This window comes from Chiloscyllium plagiosum, unplaced genomic scaffold (assembly GCF_037043375.1).
Source record: "Chiloscyllium plagiosum isolate Xiang-an unplaced genomic scaffold, Cpla_swu_hap1 HiC_scaffold_17, whole genome shotgun sequence".
Lineage (NCBI taxonomy): Eukaryota > Metazoa > Chordata > Chondrichthyes > Orectolobiformes > Hemiscylliidae > Chiloscyllium > Chiloscyllium plagiosum.
Window position 1 is genome coordinate 40681892 of NW_028270155.1, and position 24616 is coordinate 40706507.

General features: G+C 41.0%; 1 protein-coding gene across 2 annotated transcripts in view; it reads right to left on the bottom strand.

Annotated features, from left to right (window-relative positions):
• Positions 1–9564: 9564 nt before the first annotated feature.
• Positions 9565–24616, bottom strand: part of vstm2b (V-set and transmembrane domain containing 2B) — a 66988-nt gene continuing 51936 nt past the window's right edge. Inside the window, exon 6 of one of the 2 annotated variants that reach the window (XM_043706888.2) lies at positions 9565–9791. In XM_043706888.2, coding sequence (XP_043562823.1) covers positions 9727–9791 — 65 coding nt within the window. In that variant the 3' untranslated portion in view covers positions 9565–9726. Of the gene's footprint in view, positions 9792–16295; positions 17759–24616 lie in introns of those variants that run through there. The other variant, XM_043706887.2, reaches the window with a different exon arrangement.

Consider the following 24616-nt stretch of genomic DNA (forward strand, 5'->3'; position numbering starts at 1 on the left):
TAAACCCCATGTGAATTCAAATGTTTAAGCAGCCTTTGGAGTAGAGGATAACAGGTAGAAGGAGCAGAGAGCACACAAAGCAGGACAGGCTGCTGCAAGAAGTAGCAAAAGTGGTGAGGACTCTCAGTTGGATTCCATATTCACCTGTGGAATCGAAAAAGCAATTCTATTTGAACCTCAGGAAAAAACAATGGGCTGAGCTTAACTAACATTCCGGGGGAGGGCAGGGTGGGACATAAAATAGCAAGGGATAACGTCATGGAATTCTTGGTGTTTCCCTAGTATCAAGTCAGATTGTAGCAGCGGGGAGATTAGTAAATGGTTATCCTATACAGAGGCCAATTGAACCACTTAACTGGCCAATTAAGGATCTCTTCCATCTGCCACTGGTGTTTTATTGGCTATGAGTGAGCCATTTGCTATGAAGATTACCAAGTAAACCCTGGTGGCCTCCAAGCAGACTGGGGTTTGTGGGATGGTGAAAATACTCTCCAATACAGAACTGGAGTAAAAGAACTCCCAACTATTCCCCCCCCCCCCCCCATTTCACTGCCAAGGACTGCCTAATTGACCCCATTGACCACAGACCGCACTTACCTGTTTAGAAGGGCCCATGCCTCCATGATATGCTCTTCTTCTAGGGTGTTCTCTGCACTATCTACCGCTCCCTGCCTTGCAGCTCCTTGAGATGGTTGGCCATGAATAATGGAGATGCTTGTCTTGATGGCAACCAATTAGCTGCATGAAGCCTGTATAATGTGGTTCTGTGTCCTGCTGATCATCAAAAGAATGTCACTGCCCTCTTCACTGCATTGAGAATGCCTGCACTGAAATCTTCCACTGTTGCAGCTACAACTGTAACCTCAGAGCAATCTTCAGGTGACACTGTCAGTGGTTGGAACATTTAAGCATTGCATTTCTTTACAGCTGGAGCAGACAATATTTGCAACAGCTGTTATTTTATCATGTACTGTTCAAAAGGGCATTGTGATGCTCAGTGTTCCCACAATGAATGTGTTGCCTTTTTTCATGCAAAATGTGACCCCAGCTTATTGGGGTGCTCAAACCATGCTTTCACTGCTTGGAGTGCTTGGCAGAGATGTGCAGATTATGTCAAAATTTATAGTAATCTGCTGTGTGCTATACAACCTCTTCAGCAGAAGAACACAACACTTGCTATGTGGTATTTTCTCCCATACACAAACACCAACCACACAAAGAACAACTCAAGTAGGTGGGCTAAATTAGTTGGAGAGCTGAAATTGTGCACAAAAATATTTATGAAGTTAATTATAATGCCTGGTCTCCAGGATTGCTCATTTTATAATTACATGAATATGTACATAATATCATATCTGCTGATGCTAGCAGTTTTAGATATGTCCCTTAAAGGTTTACCACAATATTCCCATTTTTAACTTAATATACACTAAAATCAGGATTATTTACATTATGTCAAAATAGAACGATAACATGTTTAAATATAATCATGCAAAGTGATAAATTAAGAAGTCTCTGAAGCATGACAGTTGTTTGCTTATAGATCCAGACTTGGTTACTGTGAAGTGGGTTTGAGATTGCTGTACGTCCTCCTAATTCTGGCTGTTTGTACAAATGCCCCGCTTTGATCATCTATTAGACTTTGTTCCATTTGTGATGGTTTTTGATGTTTGTTATTGGGGTCCTTCCCTTTCATGCTGTTGGGGTTTGTACTTGATGCAATTGTGGTTCTGAACAGGTGCAAATGATTTCTGCTGGCTCCATGTTCCATCAGTTGGTGCTGCATTTATACCCTTTGTTCAATATTTAGTGTTAAGTTGTTTTTGCATGCACACTGGTCATGTGTGCCCTTTATTTCTCCTGTGTTATAACAATCCCCAAGCGATGTTTCCAATTTCTTACAGTTTCAGATGGGATATCTGAAATTGTTAGGCTTCTGGGTGAGGAGAGGTGAACAGGATCCTTTATGTGTCTTAGTTGTTCGTAATTAGGTTAATTTTAAAAAAGGATCCCTTTTCTAATAGACTAAATGTCTTTAAAAGTACTAATTTAGCCATATACCTTGAGTTAACAAAGGAGTGAGTTTGTTAGATATTGAACATAGGAAGAAATAATAATACAACACACAAATTTAGAATGAGAAGTGAGTTCAAGAAAAGATAAAAGTTAAGAAATGGTATATGGATCAGTCTCTGAGCATTTTGTGAAGAGTAGATAGTAAAACCTTTATGACCTTTACCTTGGATGGTCCTGGTAGCGTTCACTGGTAGTTGACCAGTTAAGTTAATGACCCTTGGCTTATTTGCAGGTTAACTGAAATTCTTTTGTCTTGCTTCCTTTTGACTTTTTAAAAACCGGACATGCACTGCTTCCCAGCTGTAACCTTTCAGAGTAACTCCCTTACTCACACACTCAGAAACCTGATCCCTCTGCCATCTCACCAATTGGATTACATTGTTTTTAAATTCGTCCTGCCAAAATGGACAATGTTTACATTTTCCCATACAGTCCCCAGGTTGCAAGCGGGTTCCATTCTTGAGTCCGTTCATAAGTTGATTTATACACAAGTCAGATCTCAGTGCAGGACAATATAAGGTAGCCATTAATAGTTACAGGAAATGTTCATATGTTGGATTGCGTTGCTGAATAACAACATTTGTCAGTCAGACATTCATAAATCAGGAAATCCCTGGATTACACTCTACTTGTTAAATGTTTGTCCATTGACTTAACTGATTCATATACCTTTGTAGGCTCCTTATGTCCTCTTCATGTCTTACTTTCCAATCAATCTTTATCTCGTGAGCTATGTTAGAAACCAAGCCTTTGGTCCCTTCAACTATCAATATAAATGATAAAAAGTACATTTGCATAGTTCCTCCAAGTCATCTCCTCCAAGTCCAATGACAAAACACCTTCCCTTTAAGAGATACAGGCTGGTTTTAAACTGTGCAAGCTAACATTGACTTGCACTAGCTTCTCACTATTTAGCGACTACTGCTTAGGCATGCAGTTAATCAATAGCACAGTTATTGCTGGCTGCCTGCTGCAATGATTTAAATTAACAGAATGCTGTCTGCCTTGTGATTTCTTTGCCCATTTTTGGGCATTGCCCATTTTCATGCCTCGAGCATGAAAAGTGAAAGTGCACATCACCACAGTGATTTCACATTGTTTTTAAATAGCAAGACCTCAACAGTGGATCAACAGAGAATCATTGACAGCAACTACTGGGTTTCTGTATTAAGCTGCGTATGTGCAGGCACAAGTGTTGCCACTTTCACAGATCAATGGCGAAAAATAGTAATGGTTTCACTGTCAGTACAGTTGTAAAATACTAGGAAATTGATCAGTACATGTGTGAAATAAAGGTGTATTGTTTTTCAGCAAAATAGTATTTTCCTCTCAACTAAATCTGTTAGAAGTGTCTCTCTTTTTCTGACATGATGTAACAAAACCTAGCAACCATAACAGCAATGATCGATGAGGAAAGAATGGCAGTCATGATCAGAACATTGTAACAACCGAATAACAGGCCTCACAAACAGATAAAATGCTACAGACTTAAAGCTGTAACACATTCCACTGGCTTTGCTCTTAACAGTGAACTCCATCAAAACTCTGTGGCTTACTTAACAAACTCTCAAATAGTCAAGAATTATCATTGAATGTCATTGACGTCTAGTATATTGCTGAAAAGTACTTCTCTTTCACTGGACATGCCAAGATTTTCAGTGGGAGTTGTACTCCTTTTTACCTCCAATTTGCCAGATGTAACGTACGTATGTAATGTTACCCATTGTACAAATATTATTGGTCAGATACATATTATATGCAGAGTGAAGGTATAATTCTCTTTACATCTCTCTCCAAGTTCTTTTATGGTACCCATTTTTACCAGTAACATTGAATAATGAAGAATTTTGCACTTATATTCCACTTATTCCTGCCTCCATACTCTACACAAAAATTGTGTGCTCAAGGGATTAATGTCCAATTTCCAATAGGTTCTCTTATAAGATGTTTTGGATCTATAAGCTGTCTTGTCATCTCTTCGGTGGTATGGAATAACAGTTCCTATGGACAACTGCTTTTTGGGTTATGACCCAAACAAAGACTGTCGCAGCAGTGAAGACGAATCAAGGAAAAACTGATTCTTCAGCAAAAACACCAGGACTCAAATAATCACAGCCTCTTGAAATGAAAGTGAAGGAAGTGGAATTCTCCCTCTTCTTTGTATCTGCTTTGCTCCTGATCTCAGGATGAGAAAAAAAGGATGAAGGATTATGCTAGAATTGAGGTGATGAAGACCTTTACAACTTCTACGACAGGAGTTTCTCTTCACACAGGGGGAATATTTGCAGCAATGTGAGGATGCTTTGATACAAAGCAAGACATCTTGGGGATTGTGAAGATCAGCATCACAGACAATACCATAAACTGCCAAAACAGAACTAATTAGTAATTCTTGTGTGTTATTCTGATTTACAGAGACACTTGAAAATACAACTTTCTCCTGCTGGTGATCCCTGTCATCAAAGAGGGATGATAAGTTCTTGTTTTCTTTTTGGAATGTCTATTTTTGAAGAACCAGGCTATTGCTCATTAACTGTAGAATTTTTTCTTTAGTTAGTTATTCATGTTGGCATATCCCGCAATCAGCCATTACCATCAAGCCAGGGGATCAACCCTGGTTCAATGCAGCATGCAGAAGGGCATGCCAGGAGCAGCATCAGGCATACCTAAAAATGAGGTGGCAACCTGGTGAAGTTACCAAACAGGATGATTTGCATGCCAAACAGCATAAACAGCAAGTGATAGACAGAGCTAAGCGATCCTACAACCAATGGATAAGATCGAAGCTATGCAGTCCTTCCACATCCAGTTGTGAATGGTAGTGGACAACTAAACAACTCACTGGAGGAGGAGGCTCCACAAGTATCACCATCCTCATTGATGGAGGAGCCCAGCACAGCAGTCCAAAAGATAAGGCTGATGCATTCGCAACAATCTTCAGTTAGAAGTGCTGAGCAGATGATCCATCTCCGGCTCCTCCAGTGGTTCCCAACATCACAGATACCAGTCTCCAGCCAATTTGATTTACCCTACATGATATCAAGAAATAACTGGAGGTACTGAATACTGCAAAGGCAATGGGCTCTGATAATATTTCTGCAATAGTATTGAAGATGTGTGCTCCAGAACTTGTTGCTCCCCAACCCAGCTCTTCCAGTATAGTTACAACACTAGCATCTACCTGACAATGTGGAAAATGGCCAAGTATATCCTGTACACAAAAAGCAGGACAAATCTTCTTCCTGACCTCTCTGCGCCCACTGCCACTCCGGCAAGATGTCTTGCTTTGTATCAAAGCATCCTCACATTGCTGCAAATATTCCCCCTGTGTGAAGAGAAACTCCTGTAGTAGAAGTTGTAAAGGTCTTCATCACCTCAATTCTAGCATAATCCTTCATCCTTTTTTTCTCATCCTGAGATCAGTTTGGGGTCACTCAGCTCCTGACCTCATTACAGCCTTGGAATGGTAAAAAGGGCTGAATTCCAGAGGTTAGGGGAGAGTGACAGCCTTGACATCAAGGCTGCATTTGATCGAGTATGGCATCAAGGAACCCTGGAAAAACTGGAATCAATGGGTATCAGAGGGCAAATGCTCCCCTGGTTAGAGTCATACCTAACCAGAAAGGAAGATGGTTGTAGTTGTGCAGGGTCAATCATCTCAGCTCCAGGACATCCCTGCAGGAGTCCCTCAGGATAGCGTCCTAGGCTGAACCATCTTCAGCTGCTTCATCAATGACCTTCCCTCTCGCATAAGGTCAGAAGTGGGGATGTTCGCTGATGATTGCACAGTGTTCAGCATCATTCATAACTCCTCAGATACTAAAGCAGTCTGTGCTTAAATGCAACAAGAACTAGACAATATCCAGGCTTGGGCCAACAAGTAACATTTGTGCCACACAAATGCCAGGCAATGACCATCACTAATAAGAGACATTCTAACCACTGCCCCTTGACATTCAATGGTATTACCATCACGGAATCCCCCACTGTCAACATCCTTGGGGTTACCATTGACCAGAAACTTAACTGGACTTACCACATAGGAGAAAGTGAGGACTGCTGGAGATGCTGGAGATCAGAGCTGAAAATGTGTTGCTGGAAAAGCACAGCAGGTCAGGCAGCATCCAAGGAGCAGGAGAATCGACGTTTCAGGCATGAGCCCTTCTTCAGGAATGAGGAAAGTGTGCCAAGCAGGATAAGATAAAAGGTAGGAAGGAGGGACTTGGGGGAGGCGCCTTGGAAATGTGATAGGTAGAAGGAGGTTAAGGTGAGGGTGATAAGGTGAGGGTGATAGGCCGGAGTGGGGGAGGGCGCAGAGAGGTCAGGAAGAAGATTGTAGGTTAGGAAGGTGGTGCTCAGCACCTTTTATCTTAGCCTGCTTGGCACACTTTCCTCATTCCTGAAGAAGGGCTCATGCCTGAAACGTCGATTCTCCTGCTCCTTGGATGCTGCCTGACCTGCTGCGCTTTTCCAGCAACACATTTTCAGCTTTGGACTTATCACATAAACATAGTGGCTACAAGAGCAGGTCAGAGATCAGGGGTACTATGGCGAGCAACTCCCCTTCTGACATCCCAAAGTCTATCCACCATCGACGAGGCACAAGTAAGGAGTGTAATGGAATACTCCCCACTTGCCTGGATGGGTGCAGTTCCAACAATACTCAGGAAGCTTGACAGCATCCAGGACAAAGCAACCCATTTGATTGGCACCACAACTACAAACATTCAATCCCTCTACCACGGGCGCTCAGTAGCAGCTCACCAAAGATCCTTAGACAGCACCTTCCAAACCCACGACCACTTCCATCTAGAAGGACAAGGACAGCAGGTACTTGGGAACATCACCACCTGCAAGTTCCCTCCAAGCCACTCACCACGCTGACTTGGAAATATCCTGCCGTTCCTACGCAGTTGTTGGGTCAAAATCCTGGAATTCTTTTCCTACCAGCATTGTGGGTCAACCCACAGCAAGTGGACTACAGCAATTCAAGAAGGCAGCTCATCACCACCTTCTCAGTGCTGGCCAGCCAGCGATGCTCAAGTCCCACAAATGAATTTAAAGAATGCTTTTCCCTCCATCAAATAGCTCTCTCTTGTGCCACCTCAGTGAGAGCAGATGTTTAAAGGTAAGATTTCTGCAAATCTGCAGGCTTCTTGTCTTCACCTTGTAAGGCACGGTTGTGTAGTATCTCCAATAAAGTAGCGTTGGGGCAGTCAGATTGTGGAATTCTTGTTGAGTTCTGAGTTGTTCAAGCTTGTTATTATGTTCATCTTTAAACTTCATGAAGGTATTCTGATTGAGTCCATGAATCCAATGATCTGGTTGAGTAGGCTTTGGCTGAAAACATCTCATGTACTTCCCTGACTTGCTGATAAATTCCTCCTGCAATCTCCAACTGCAAACGATATCGATCAACAGTTTCTGCATGTTAAATATTAACTTGATCCAATTTAGACTTAGAGATTTCTTTCTATCTGGAAACCTTCTTATTCGCAATTCGAAGTTGTTTTACTACTTCTTCATGGGACTTTGCTAAGGATTGAAGTTTTTCTCTCTAAACATGTCAAACTCATGTTGATTGTTCTCCCTTGCCTGATTGGAAAACTATCTAACTCTATGATTCTTCTCATCTCAAATTTTGCGGTCACTTTGCTGACTAGAAATTTCCAAATCTTAACATGCTTTCATTATTGATTATTCTAATAGGAGGTTACCTACTTGCTTCCCAGAAATGGGCTGGATAATACTCTTGGAAGAACTTCTCTATCTAACCATGACTGCAGTTGCTCCTGCTGTATTTTCTAGGCATATTCTCAGTAATAAGTTGACAATTTTACTTTTTATCTCCTTCAAAAAAGGATCAATTCTCCTTGAAAGAGACAATTGTTTAGGAATGATATCACCTGAATCTACAAGTGCAGGATGGTCTGATGTTTCAGATTCTTGTGAATGAACACTTTATGTTGATTTCCTTCCATGTTGTTATGTTCTGAAACAGCAAACTACTGTCTGCAGAATACCCTGGTGGCTGCTCATCATCTTCCTTGCCATTTCATTAACCTCCATATATAGATTCTATTTTGAGAGAATTGGAGGGTCTGACCAATTTTCTAGTAATGTTAGGACTGAAGTGTCTTTAGTCTCTGCTAACTGAAAAAAACATATAAATCTAGTCAAGCTTAATAAAGAATCACAATGATTAGGAATTATGTACAAGATTTCTATTATCTCTTTTCCATTATAGTGAAGTGCCACACACATCTGGCCCCTTCTTCCAATTTTTGTTCTATCTGTGCTAAGTGTTTAATGGAGAATAGTTTGAGGAGTACTTCCTGAAGGCAGTTCCTTGGCTCATTGTCTGAAGATATTTCATCCTGAGCATTTTTGTTTGTGCTGGTTTGCACTTGTCTGGGAGTGGATTCAAAGACACAGTGAGCAGTGAATTCTAAAGTCTACTTCAGAAATTCGAGGACAGGAATAAAACAGGGGTAAGGACTTCAACTTCTGTCCCTTTTAAGGAGCAAACCATGTTGCTCTGACTGCCTTCATGCCCTTCCTTTTTCCTGCAAACCCCTAGCAAGAAGTCAGATACCAAGCATTCCCTTTCTCCTGGTAACTCCTATGAAGTGTCTAAAAAGGTGACATAGCACACTTTCTTCTTACCTTTTGCAGATGGGGTTATCTGCGAATGTTCGGGTAGAGAAACAAAGTGTTTTCATACATAGTCTTTATAATGGATTTCAGGGCAGACCAGGCACTGTGAACGTTCTGTGGACCCCACACCAGGGTGAGACGCCGACTGAGTAGAATCCTTGAGCCCACTAACACTGAAATTTGTCTGGCAGTTCTTTGCTGCTTTGGTCTGATACTTACGGAGTTAATAGACCACATTATGATGTGACCATCCTTATGACCTCCTAATGAATGCTCACATAGTTAAGCAAGTGTCTGTGCAATAGAATGTTATTTTATGACCAAGCCATGCTCTAGAAATTTCTCTGAAGGAAACATCCATTTGTGCTTACCTTCTCTATGCCTTCCTTGTCAGTCACATGTTTCCAGATGCTTGTGTCTCTTCCAACCAGCATGCCCTGACCTCATGTAGTCACAATCTACGGACTCAGTCCAACATCAGAGTCACAGCCAAAACAACATCAGATGATTGAAGAAGCACTTGCAGAATTGAACGTGTGAAAAAAAACAGAACACTTCACTTTCTTCTGAAATAGTGGAAGTAAAACTCCAGTCTTTCTTCTGGAGAGAAAGATGAATGTTGAAGAGGAAAAGGCTGAACTAGCTCAGGAGAAACCCAAACTTGAGAGAACAGCTCTAGGATGGTGAATGCTTTAGGGAATACTTCTGCTCAGCTCACAAAGCTGGCTGAAAAATTGAAAGAGTAAGAGCAGGGAAGCAGGATAACTGAACGTCTTATGAGATTATTCACAAGGACCAGTTACATATGAGCCAGGTAAAAATGGGAGCTTTCTTTCATGAAAGCACGTTGGTGAACCAAATACAATTTTATGACAATCTTGTAGTTTCATAGTTACTATTACTGTGTTTTCTTATTCAAATTTATTTAATTAAGTGTATTTACATTTCTAAAATGCTGTGGTGTGATTTTAACTTTTGTTTCTGATTATTAGTTTAATTTTCTACAGTAATGTAACAAAAGCCAAAGGTGCTGAAGATGTCAGTTGATCTGGCAGCATCTATGGAGAGAAAACAGAGTTAATGTCAATTAGAGGTCAATATGACTTCTTTGTACATGGATTATTAAGTCTGTAATATGACCTACTTGATAACATACTCCTAAATAATTCTAAAATACTCCCACAGCCTGGAAAGTTGCTCATGTAACCCTGTTGTTTAGGAAATGAAGGGGAGAGAGAATAGGAAATTGTAGACCAGTTGGCCTGATTACAGTTGTGAAAGATTGTTAATATCTGTTATTAACGGCATGGCAGTAGAGCCCAGAATTTGCAGTTGTAATGAGGATGAAACTGTCACTGCTTGGTGTTATTATGGTGACAGCAGCCTATGCATTTGTGCATGTGCACTTAGAAATCCAATATAGTAGAAATGCAGAAATTGATGTTGGTGACCTCCTGTACCTCCGTAGGATGCATGTTCCTGTCTCCACATGAGTAATCTGTATTGGATCATTGATTTATTGAGCTTTAACTTTTAATGGATTGTTCCAGATGTAAGTACAATAAAAATGTTAAGCTTTCTTTAATTGTGTGTATAAGCTTTCAAATACAGACTAGTCATAATTAGTGCTGGTCCTGAAAAGCTAATTTCACAAGCATGGAGTCACACACCCTCAGAGAAACATTTAACATTTAAAGTCTTCTAAAACTAATATTAATTATACTTAAAGATTGTTTTATGATATTTAAGCTTCTCAATTAACATTATGTGTGTATTCTAACTTTTCTCTCACTTCTGACATCGTTCCCTGTGCCTGTATGTCACAGATCCCAGGTAGATTGAACAGATGATACTGATTTCAAAATTAGGATCTGCTTCCTCAAGAGCCTACAAATCTTCTGTAGCAGCAATTGCTAAGGGCATTGGTGAGTACTATCCCTTCACTGCTAACTGGAAAATTTGGGCCAATATGAGTTAGTAGACTCAACATAGATTGGTGAAATATCAGTCATATTTGATAAATCTATCAGAGGTTTTTGAGGGTGTAACCAGCAGGGAAGATGAGGAAGACTGGATCAATGTAATTTTTGTTCACTTTTCCTGAAGCCATTCATTGAGATATCACAAAAGAGACTATTCACAAGAATTGCATCTTGGAGTTGGGAGCAATGTATTAGCCTGGACTGAGGATTGGTTAACAAATAAAACACCAATTTTTGGGGGGTTGGTGGAGTGTAACTGGTAATGTACTGCAAGAATCAGTATTTGGGCCAGTGATATTTATTGTCTTCATCAATACATCGTGTGTGGAAAATGAGTGTAATCTGTCCGTGATTGATGATGATGTTGGGAGTGAAGATAAGCTATGGGGAGGACATAACTGGCCTCTATTTCTGTAGGATATCTTTAAGTGATTAGACAAAATAGGTACAGGTGATATATAGTGTTGCAAAATGTGAAATTATCCATGTTGATCATAAAATAAAAAAGCAGATTATTTGTTCAAGGGCACAACAAGCAATTAGGAAGACAAATGCTTTATTAGCCTTCATTGCATTAGGTTTAGTAGAAGCCAATTTCTGCTCTTGCCTCCAAGCCTCCAACTCCCTTTCCTTGTGATCCCACCCTGAAATACAAATTACTTAAATTCTTGCTGCTGAATCACCTGAGGAGACCTCTGATTGTCCTGCAGCTTCCAGCAACCTGGGATGCCAGTGTCAAGTCCTGTGGTAGGCTGAGGAACATATTCAGATTAGCTCTCAATAGGCTGATTAGTTTGTGATAGGTTGAGTTGTTTCAACAGTGGGGTGGTGTATTAGTCACCACGTAACATTCCCATTCCTACACTTTGACTAAAATAGGAAAATCATGTCTGAAACAAATCAAGGCTTAATGGGTCATGCCGGAACGTTGAGTTAGCTAATATCTTAGCTTTGATTTTTATAAATGTCAGAGACACAGTATGAATCATGGATGGCATATTTCTGGTCCCATTTCTTTAGTTCTACTAATATACTTCTGGCCTACTGGCAGTGACATTTAAACCTGGATGAAATTTAAAACACAGTTTGTCTTCAGTGTAGTTCATCTTCATCTCTCAGAACTAGTGATGTGTAAAACTTCCATTTTCATACAAAAAGTGGAGAATTATGTTCATAATATACAGTGAATATCTAGTCAACAACAGTAACTCAGTCAGATCCTCATTTGATGATATATCTTTTCCTATGTATTGAATCAATAGTTTCATGATTTCCCAAGTGATATGCAGGTTCTATCCTGGCTGTCAAATTTCTTTGGCTCTCTGGTGAATTTGAAGAAGCTTGGAATAAAGCTTTAATTAAAGATGCGTAGATTGACGTTAATTGACAATACACCTTTTGCTAGTAGAAGTATTAAGTAATTCAAAATGCTTGTATAGTTATCAATACATCTATGAAATAGAGATGTGACATTAATAAAACTCTTCCCTCAATATGACATTAAATGCCAAATGTAATTAATAACACTTAAGAAAAAGGTAGTCATTGCTCTAATCTTTCATTTTGGAAGGAAAATAGCCTTAGATAGTTCATTTAGTTACAAAAAGTAGATTTGGGCAGGATTAGTATTGTGATGAAGATTTGTGACATTATTATTTGAAAAACGAGTTCTAAAGAATAAGAACAATAAATAGCTTTAGGTTTGAAATATACATGGACTTTTACAGCCCCATACCAACATAGCACAAACTTATGTCAACTCTTGAGCAAGAAGGTCTTTCCCAGAGTGGGGGACTCAATTACTAGGGATCACAAGTTCAAGGCGAGAGAGGAAAAGTTTAAGGGAAATATGCGTGGGAAGGTCTTTACACAGAAGATGGTGGGTGCCTGGAATGCATTGCCAATGGAGATGGTAGAGGCGGGCATGAAAGTGTTATTTAAGATATATTCAGACAGATACATGAATGGGCATGGAGCAGATGGATACAGATCCTTAGAAGATAAGCAACAGGTTTAGATAGATGATCTGAATCGGTGCAGGCTTGGAGGGCTAAAGGGCCTGTTCCTCTGCTACAAGTTTTTTTGTTTTTTGTTTTTTGCCACCATTCAACATTCTTTTCCCTTATACCATGGCAATTCATAAGTATGCATCGTGGGCAGACCTCAGGAAACATGCTGAGATGAAGTAAAATAAAGTTCAAAATGTCAATCAATGAATTCACTTTATTTAAAAAAAAAACTCTCTCATATAACATAGAACACAGAACAAAGAACATACTAGACAGGAACAGGCCACTTGGCCCACCATGTCTGTGCTGATAATGACACCATTCTAAACTAATGCCATCTACCAACTCAAGGTTCATATCCCTCTATTCCCTGGCTGATCATGTGTCTGTCCAAATGCCTCTTAAAAGTTGTTATTGTATCTGCTTCTACCAACCAGCTGGCAGCCTGATCCAGGCATCTACCAGTTTGCAATATATATGGACTTAACTAAAGCATTTGACAAAGTCCCTCATGTTAGGCTGGTCTGGAAGATTAACTCACATACGATCCACAGTCAGTTGGACATGAAATTGGCTTGTCATAGAAGACAGAGGGTAATTATGGAGGGTCTTTTTATTGGAGGTCTATGACCAGTGATAATATATATTACAAACAATTGTGATCCCAGCTATTATCCTTGTGGAATGCCACTGATCACAGACCTCCTTTAAAAAAACAACATGTACAACTACCCTCTGTCTTCTACGACAAACCAATTTTGTGATCAACTTACCAGCTCATCATGGATCCCATGAGAATTAATCTTCTGGACCAGCCTAACATGAGGGACTTTGTCAAATGCTTTAGTAAAGTCCATGTACACTACATCCACTGTGCTATTCTCATCAATCATCTTCATTACTTTCTCAAAAACCTCAATCAAATTTGTGAGTCAAGACTTTCCCTGCACAAAGTCATCCTGACTATCACCAGTACATCCATTCTTATCAAATGTGAGTAAATTCTGTTCCTAAGGATCTTTTCCAACAATTTCCTTACCACTAATGGTTCACTGGTCTATAATTTCCTGCATTATCACTATTGACCTTCTTAAGCCAAGGAACAACATTGGCTATTCTCTAGTCTTCTGGAGCTTTGCTTGTGCATAGACAGGATACAAAGATGTATGTTGAGACCCAAGCAATCTCCTCCCTTGCCTCTCTCAGTATCCTGGGATAGATCTAATCAGGCCTCAGGGCATTATTTATCTTCATATTTTTCATCTCACCCACAGCCTCCTCCTTCTTAATATCATTATGCCTTAGGATATTAACATATCCCTCCATAACCTTACCATCATCTATGTCCTTGTCCTTGATGAAAGCTGATGCTATGTATTCATTAAAGACCTCAGTTATTTCTTCTTGCTCCATACATAAATTCCCTCATTTTTGTCCTTGAGTGGATATATCATTTCCCTAGCCACTCTCTCGCTCCTAACATACATATAAAATGCCTTGGGATTCTCCTTAATCCTACTTGCCTAGGACGTTTCATGGTCTCTTTTTGACCTCCATGTTCCTTGTTTAACTTCTTTCCTGTTTCCTTAATATGCCTCATGAGGGATTTAATTTACTAAACTTTACATATGCTTCCTTTTCCTTTTTGACTAAGCTTTCAATATCTTTTGTCATCCAGGGTTTCTGAATCTTCCTATCCTCACCTTTTATTCTCACAGGAACATGCTGGTCCTGAACTCTGATCAACTGGCCTCTAAAAGACTCCCATATGTTCACTGTGGACTTACCCTCAACAGCTGGCCCCAATCTAATTTCTCAGGTTCCTGCCTAATACTGTTGTAATTAGCCTTCCCCAAATTTAGCACTTTTATTTGGCGAGCAGTCTTATCCTTATCCATAACTATCTTAAAACTTAGAGAATTATGATCACTGTTCCTAAAATGCTCCCCCATTGAAAGTTAGATCAGCTGACTGGACTCATTCCCTAATATGCTGCCTAATGTTTTTTAAGATTCCCTACAGTGTGGAAACAGGCTGTTCAGCCCAACCAGTCCACACGACCCTCTAAAGAGTAACCCACTCCCCTCTGAATGATGTACCTAACACTTGGGCAATTTAATATGGCCAATTCACCCGGCTTGCACATCTTTGGATTGTGGGAGGAAACCCATGCAGACACAGGAAGAATGTGCAAACTCCACACAGACAGTCGCCCAAGGCTGGAATCGAACCTCAGACCCTGGTGCTGTGAGGTAGCAGTGCTAACCACTGTGCCACCGTGCCACCCCAAATATGGGCCCTTCACTAGTTGGAATATTTACCGATTGTTTCAAGAAACCATCCTAGATGCACCTAACAAATTCTGCCCCATCTAAGCCCCTGGCAGTAAGGGTGTCTCAGTCAATATTGGGCAAGTTAAAATCATCCACTACAATAACCATGTTGTTTTTACATCTTTTATTAGTAAAAATCTGTTTACTGCATTTAAATTTCTTCAATTAAATCCCTTATAAAAATAAAGATAATATTCATAGCCTCACAACAAAGTTTATTACAAGTTAGAGCTGTCAATCAAACTGTAGACTAACTAACGTAGTGACAGGTTGTGAAATCACTCAAGCAACCCTATAATGATATCCCTCAGGTTTATGTCAATAGGCATGGTGAATTAGCAAACAATATTTTTTGACCTGAAAACTTTATTTTAAAATCAAAATGGCAGAAGAATAATGTATCTGGACAGCTTGATGGGTCCAATGAACTTGACAGGTGAAATATGTTTATCAACCTATCATGTACATTAATGTTCACATTTAACAATTTCAACAGGCAGTTGAACTCTCCCAAAGGACACAACCTCTGTGAAAGTGCATCTTACTTCTCTCACAGGGCACCTTTGCTTTTCTAAATGAGTCTCCGGTCTTTTTCATGAATGAAAATTAATCTGGTAAGTTCAGAACTTCTCCTGAAAAGTGTAAAACTCACAAGTTATGTTTGAGAAACATAGGGGCAGGTGTATGTCATTGGGTGCTCCACAATTCATTATCATCATGGCTGATCATTCAACTCAATACCTTGTTCCCATGCTCCCTCCATGTTTTTTGATCCATTGAGCCCAAATGCATTAGCAAACTCCTTCTGAAAATCATACAATGTTTTGCCCTTGTGAGAATCCGCTCCCCACCCCATCACCAAATCTTCAAAACTCCATCAAATAATCCTAATCAATTCACTTCTCTTCATACGTCAGTCTTACTATCCCAGTAATCAGTTTGGTAACCCTTTGCTGTTCACTCACTCCATAGCAGGAATATCCTTCTTCAGATAAGGAGAACAAAATTGCACACAATATTCCTGGTGCGGACTCACTTGCCATCTAATGCAGCAAGACATTCCTGCTACTGCACTCAAATCCTCTTGCTGCAAATGCCAACTAACCAACTTCTTTACTGCCTCCTGCACCTGTCTGCTTACCCTCAGTGGCTGCTGTACAAGGACACCCAGGTTTTGTTGCACATTCTCCCCTCTCAATTATAGCCATTAAGACAATAGTCTGCCTTCTTCATATTGCTACCAAAATGGATAATCTCATATTTATCCACATCAAACAGTAGCTGCCATGCTTTTGCCTATCTACTTCGCTTGTCCAAATCACAGTGAAGTATCAAGCTTGGAAATTCTACAAATGAAAATTGATTTGTTGGAAAACAGTTGTACTTTTACATCTGCAGCAGTTTCCATTTACCACAGATTTGCAAGGTACAAGCCATCCCTTGTCTCTAACCCACTCCCACCAAAAATGGTTGGTTTGGGTTCTGGGGGTGACGCCTCCTACATCAGAGTTCCAGTATCATTTTGTCTAAACCAGAGATTCCCTCTATCATTTTGAAAATTTATGCCTAAATGATAGTTTCTTTACTATCAAGGTTACAACTCTGTTTGCTTTCCTTTCGTGATATCTTTGTTGTTTCATCTTTCCCACCTTGTAAAATATTCTGGATTTTTTTGTTCTTCCAGGCCCTCCTCCTTGTTCAATAGTATAAATCCCATTACATTTCCATTTCATTTTGTCTAAAGGAGTGTCATTTTTGTATCAAGGCATTAACTGTTTTTCTCTCTCCACAGATGCTGCCAGATCTGTTCAGTTTTTCCAGCTCTTCCTGTATTTCTGTTGAACTGGATGTCGATTTACCAAGTGAATTTAATACAGAGACATCACCAGATGCAAGCATTTGTGACACTGGACCAATATCTTTAAAGAAAACAAATTTAATGAATTGGTTATTTTTGTGCTAAGATTGAGAGGCTCAGCAATTCAGGTATTTGAAGACATTATTTGAAAATTCTTTATTCCAACTTATTTTCAGCAATATATCAATACAGTTTATAAATGAATGTCTTACCTTAATTTCCATCTTTATTAAAAATAAATATTGTTGATGCTAAATATATTTATGATGGGATGTGTTGTATTTACGTAAAATTCTCAAAGCGAATCAAAAATCTAAATACCATAAAATAAAACAAGAATGAACAAAGAGATCAATCTAAAGTTTTGTTAGGTTACTGATCCTGTATGGTCAGTTTAGAATGTCAAGGTGGTGATGGAATGAGTTGAGCAGGAAACAAGAAGGTGGAATTTGTTACAAATAATCCAATTGCCATGCTACATACAGCAAGGCTTTACATTATGTTTGTTGGGAAATTAATTTACCACATTGAGAACATTTAGAATGTGCAATATTTGACTGCTGAAAATGTTTGAAGGTCATTCTCAGATAAACATTTTTCCCTCTCCTGTCTTCCGGTGCTTCCTTTGCAATGTTTGAAACGCAGTCTGATCTAAGCAGTTTTTTTAAAATTCTTCACTCTTCATAGTCTTTTTTTTTGTCTCTCCACTGCACATTTTCTTTGTTTGATTGAGAAAGGTTACTTTGGAGGAATCAGTCAAGGTTTACTAATATGTGCAGAGCCTCTGTAAGATCAGCAGCGAGATAAATAGGAAAGGGTGAGTTGCAGAAAGGGATTCAAAACCTGCAGGCAAAATGAAATATCATTTGTACAGCACTTCACTTTGAACAGTCATTAATGACATTTCACAATCATTGCAATCAATGTACAAAAATGAAGTTTGTTATGAAACCATAATGCTACACGCACCCTGTGTCTAAGACACGTGAAATGTGTTGCTTTTATTGCCAAAATATTCTAAATAAATCATTTCAGATGTAAAGTGCTCGGCTTTTAACAGAATTTACACTAATATGAGTGAATTTAGATGATAAAGAATTTTGGCAAAGAAATGATCTGGTTTTGTTTGGCCAGAGTTATACTATGGAATGTCATTATACTAGTGCTATTTTAAGATCATGTGAACAGAACATTAATTAAAATTCATTGACATATTTATAGGTTTTAGATGTCCTTTCCGGCCTATGCATCATATAAAGTAATCCTTCTTTGTTTTCCCTTGCAATGCTATTTTGATACAAGCAAAGGAAAAGAACAAAAGCAGATAGAATAGATGGATTCACATTGAACCTTTCACAACCTCAGGATATTCCAAGGCACTTTACAGTCACATACTTTTGAAGTCAAGTCACAGCTGTAATGTAGAAAGTCAAATATGTATCGAAATGGAGACAGCTGCAGCTTTAGAGACTGTCTTCACATAACTCCTTGAGTATACCATGGATGTGACCCATCACTACAGTGGGTTCTTTTATCACATGCGATAGGTCAGAACTATATAACTTGGATTATTTTCAATAAAAAGTGTTCTTATTTTTGTGAAAAGCTTGTTTCTTTTCACTATAATAAATAATGTATGATAGACATAACCTTTGAATAAATAGATTGAGGTGAATGACAATTTCCTTTAACTGCATGCACATACTAAACAGGAAAACTCTTCCTTAACAAGTAATTTGCGCTCCTATGTGCCAACCATCTTTCTTATCAATATTTTCCATTCTAAACAGTAACAGTACATCCAATTAGAAAAGAGAAATGGTGCAGTATCTTCATGAATGTTCTGCAACGTGAAATTAAAAGATGAGAGCTGGAAAACATTTTTGCTTCTGTCTGATGTTGTAATTTTGATTGGATGCATTCGCGTGTATACAGGATATATGTTATGCACACTAATTGAAGATTTCTGTCTTCCTATTTGTTTTTTGTTGTTAGAGAAATTGCTTCAGGTTCTTATTATCAAAACCAACAGCTCCTCAGCCTGACCTTCACAGAGATCGTTGGTAGAAGGTTATTTAATCTTTACTACCTCAGGTACCTATTCATCTGTTAAACCAAATTGCCTAGACTGCCTTCAGGCTTACTACTGCAGGAAATTACTGAAAATAAAGCTCTTCCCTAATAAGCACAGGGTTCTGCTCCTGCTCTATTTTTACAACTGAAATTCTTAACTGTTGCTTTCTCTGATGCTGATGCTTCCAACGGTTCCTGCTTAAATACCACTGAGTGCAAGGAAATCTACTGTGTCAGGGATTGGTATAAGCTGCTACTCAGAATGAAAATGACTTCATCAAGATTCTGCCTTAGAATTGTTGGAATTACTTTCCCTCATGGTATTGCACTGTGTTTATCTGTACAGGCTGCATTTAATTTTTTTTTAATAAATTGGAGAAAATTTCCAGTCTGTGACGTCTCCACGTTTGACTAATCCACCAAACACAGCTTCATGTGAAAACTTCAATAAAATGCCGAAGAATGTCAATTATTTGCAAAGTGACCCTGAACTGAGGAGTCAATACTGTTAGAATAGGAAATGGGAGAATAAATGGATCATAGAAAGGAAAACAAAATTAGTTTCACCATAATTAAAATTCAGATGTTTGGAGGGATCCTGTTTAATCCAAACAATCTTTTCATTCCTGACTGTCAATAATAATTGTGTGTTGCTGGCAAGTCAGGGTGCATGACAGAAGTACTATTGTTTTTAACTACGCCATTTCAGGTGTGTATATTAATATTAGTTCATCTCCATCGTATTATTGGACTCAGGAACTCTTGAAAAGTACTTCCTTCAAAAATGTTATTAACTCTTGCTATTAAAATAAATTTAATGTTAATTGGGTGAATTTTGTTTGAATGAAAAGGGTGTCATGATTATTTTAGATGGTGTTTAAGGATGCCTAAAAACAGCACAACATAAGAACATAGGCACATAAGGAATAAGAGCAGGAATAGGCCATCTGACCGTTTGAACCTGCTCCACCATTCAATAGCCATGGGCACCCGTATGGGCCCCAGCTATGCCTGTCTCTTTGTTGGCTACGTAGAACAATCCATCTTCCGTAATTACACCGCCACCACTCCCCACCTCTTCCTCCGCTACATTGATGACTGCATTGGCGCCACCTCGTGCTCCCGCGAGGCGGTTGAGCAATTTATCAACTTCACCAACACATTCCACCCTGAACTTATATTTACCTGGACCATCTCTGACACCTCCCTCCCATTCCTGGACCTCTCCATCTCCATTAATGACGACCGACTTAACACCGACATTTTTTACAAACCCACCACCCACAGCTACCTGGATTACACCTCTTCCCACCCTACCTCTTGCAAAAATGCCATCCCGTATTCCCAAATCCTCCGCCTTCGCCGTATCTGCTCCCAGGAGAACCTGTTCCACCACAGAGCACACCAGATGGCCTCCTTCTTTAGAGACCGCAATTTCCCTTCCCACATGGTTAAAGATGCCCTCTAACGCATCTCGTCCACATCCCGCACCTCCGCCCTCAGACCACACCCCTCCAACCGTAACAAGGACAGAACGCCCCAATGCTTACCTTCCACCCTACCAACCTTCGCATAAACCAAATCATCCGCCGACATTTCCGCCACCTCCAAACGGACCCCACCACCAGGGATATATTTCCCTCCCCACCCCTTTCCGCCTTCCGCAAAGACCGTTCCCTCCGTGTCTACCTGGTCAGGTCCATGCCCCCCTACAAACCACCCTCCCATCCTGGCACCTTCCCTGCCACCGCAGGAATTGCAAAACCTGCGCCCACATCTCCTCCCTCACCTCCATCCAAGGCCCTAAAGGAGCCTTCCGCATCCATCAAAGTTTTACCTGCACATCTACCAATATCATTTACTGTATCCGTTGCTCCCGATGTGGTCTCCTCTACACTGGGGAGACTGGACACCTTCGCGCAGAGTGCTTTAGGTAACATCTCTGGGACACCCGCACCAATCAACCACACCGCCCTGTGGCCCAACATTTCAACTCCTCCTCCCACTGTGCCGAGGACATGGAGGTCCTGGGCCTCCTTCACCGCCGCTCCCTCACCACCAGACGCCTGGAGGAAGAACGCCTCATCTTCCGCCTCAGAACACTTCAACCCCAGGGCATCAATGTGAACTTCAACAGTTTCCTCATTTCCCCTTCCCCACCTCACCCCAGTTCCAAACGTTCCAGCTCAGCACTGTCCCCATGACTTGACCTACCTGCCTATCTTCTTTTCCACCTATCCACTCCACCATCCTCCCTGACCTATCACCTTCATCCCCTTCCCCACTCACCTATTGTACTCTATGCTACTTTCTCCCCACCCCCACTGTCCTCTAGCTTATCTCTCCACGCTTCAGGCTCTCTGCCTTTATTCCTGATGAAGGGCTTATGCCCGTAACGTCGATTTTGCTGCTCCTCAGATGCTGCCTGAACTGCTGTGCTCTTCCAGCACCACTAATCCAATATCTTCTTTTCCACCTATCCACTCCACCCTCCCCCCGCCCCCAAACTATCACCTTCATCCCCTCCCCCACTCACCTATTGTACTGTCTGCTACTTTCTCCCCACCCTCACCCTCACCCTCCTCTCACCTATATCTCAACCCTTCAGGCTTTCTGCCTGTATTCCTGATGAAGGTCTTTTGCCCGAAAAGTCGATTTTCCTGCTCCTCGGTTGCTGCCTGAACTGCTGTGCTTTTCCAGCACCATTCTAATCTAAACTCCACCATTCAATAGGATCATGGCTAATCTTTTCACAGCCACAGCTCCACTTCTCCACTCTCTCACCATAACCCTTAATTCCTTTACTGTTCAAAAAATAATCTATCGTAGCTTTAAAAACATTCACTGAGGAAGCTTCAACTACTTCACTGGACAGGGAATTCCATAGATTCACAACCCTCTGGATAAAGAAGTTCCTTCTCAATTCAGTCCTAAATCTGCTCCCCCTAATTTTGAGGCTGTACCCTCTTGTCCTAGTTTCACCCACCAGTGGAAACATCATCTATCTTCTCTATTCCCTTCATAACTTTATAAATTTCTATAAAATCCCCCCTCTCGTTCTTCTAAATTCCAATAAATATAATCTCAGTCTACTCAGTCTCTCCTCATAAGCCAACCCCTTCAACTCCGGAATATCAGTTCAACTTTCTTATGGTCAAATCCTTTGGATCACAGAATCATAGAACAGAGCGATATGGTGGCTCAGTGGTTAGCACTGCTGCCTCACAGCACCAGGGGCCCAGATTTGATTTCAATCTCAGGTGACTGTGTGGAATTTGCACATTCTCACCATGTTTGCATGGGTTTCCTCTGAGTGCTCTGGTTTCCTCCCACAGTCCAAAGATGTGCAGGTTAGGTGGATTGGCCGTGCTAAATTGCCCATATTGTTCAGGGATGGCAGACTAGGTTGATTAGCCACGGGAAATACAGGTGTGGGTCTGGGTGGGATACTCTTCGGAGGGTCAGTGAGGACTTGATAGGCTGAATAGCCTGCTTCTGCATTATAGGGTTTCTAAGATTCTATTCCAAACCACTACAGTGCAGACAGAGGCCATTCGGCCCATCGAGTCTACAGCGATCATCCAAAGTGAATCCCACCCAGAGCCAACCCAAATCGCCCCCATGCCCGTAACCTCACATTTACCATGACTAATCCATCTAGCCTTCCTTTCGCTGGACACTATGGGCAATTTAGCTTAGCCAATCCATCTGAACTACACATCTTTGGACTGGATGTGAGACATTGGACCTCAAAACTGTCTCTCCTTGTGCCTATTTTATGTCAATAAAGTGACAAATGGGACCCAGATCATAATTTTGAGGAAACAACGAAGGTGTCAGCTGCCAACTGATGAGAGTGCCACATTGCCTGTTTCTGGGAAAAAAACTAGGTAAAAACAATGACTGCAGATGCTGGAAATCAGATTTTGGATTAGTGGTGCTGGAAGAGCACAGCAGTTCAGGCAGCATCCGAGGAGCAGCAAAAGCCCTTCATCAGGAATAAAGGCAGAGAGCCTGAAGCGTGGAGAGATAAGCTAGAGGAGGGTGGGGGTGGGCAGAAAGTAGCATGGAGTAAATGACCTGGGAGTTACAGTGGGAGAGGGACTCCCTGAGATTCTTGTAGAGAGAGGAGGAAAACTTCTTCAAGGCAGGCATCCTTGCAAGAGGATTCGCAGTAGGGTTAAAATCAACGAGGTAAAGACAATGACTGCAGATGCTGGAAACCAGATTTTGGATTAATGGTGCTGGAAGAGCACAGCAGTTCAGGCAGCATCCAAGGAGCAGCAAAATCGACGTTTCGGGCAAAAGCCCTTCGTCAGGAATAAAGGCAGAGAGCCTGAAGCGTGGAGAAATAAGCTAGAGGAGGGTGGGGGTGGGTTTTTACCTAATTGATTTTAACCCTACTGCGAATCCTCTTGCAAGGATGCCTGCCTTGAAGAAGTTTTCCTCCTCTCTCTACAAGAATCTCAGGGAGTCCCTCTCCCACTGCAACTCCCAGGTCATTTACTCCATGCTACTTTCTGCCCACCCCACCCTCCTCTAGCTTATCTCTCCACACTTCAGGCTCTCTGACTTTATTCCTGATGAAGGGCTTTTGCCCGAAACGTTGATTTTGCTGCTCCTCGGATGCTACCTGTTCCTGGGAAGGTTAACTGCATTTTGCTTCAATCAGGCACTTGGAAAGCTAGTGTTGCCAGGGATCGAGGACTAAAGAGGTGATGCCTGCTGCTGGCACAATGCCCAGCAAAGTCTTAGATCATTATTGGATCTCAGGCCAGAGCTGAAGGATGGATGGGAGGATTTTTGTGTGCGGTTGGCTGTCACGGGATAGGAATCGAAGTGGGATGTTGGGTGTCTGAGATGGGGGTCAGCAGCAAAAGCAGGAAGGTGGCTCTCAGGAGGCACCCCTCCTCCCCTTCCCCACCCACCAACTGCCCCAATGTTGGGACCCTCAATCAGGCACTGACTGAACAACCTCCCAGCAGCTGCTTGACAAGACCCCTGCACGGTGAACATTCTCATTCACCCATCAGTGCATACCGGTGCTGATGGTAACAGTGGGGAGGAGGTGAAGCCCTTAAGTGGGCATTAGTTATCTACCCACTATGGACTTAATCAGCTGGATTAGGTACCCCACCAAACTCAGTATTGGAGTTGGCAAGATTCCAACTCCAATTTGCACCCCAATTTAAGCCAACAAAAAGATCTACTGACTACTGGGGGCATATAGCTTTTCATTATTTTGTATTATCACATGGAAGTAAATAATTGATTGTACGAGGTGACTCATCAAAAATATTACCATGGACTCTCTTTTGCTGTGAAATAAAACAGTTTAACAATTAGTACCTGGTCTTTTACCACATGTTTCTTGGTTGATTTTGAAAAGGATTAGAGAAGCATAAGAGGGCACGGGTGGAAACCATAACTCATAAACAGAAGTTGCTGGGAAAGCTCAGCAGGTCTGGCAACATCTGTGAAGGGAAGTCAAAGTTAACATTTCAGGTTTTGTGACCCTTCCTCAGAACAGATGGTAGTTCGGAAAATGTCGGTTTATATGCAGACATTAAGGTGGAGGAAGAGGATAAAGAGTAAATGATAGGTTGGGATAAAGCCTGAAGTGAGAGG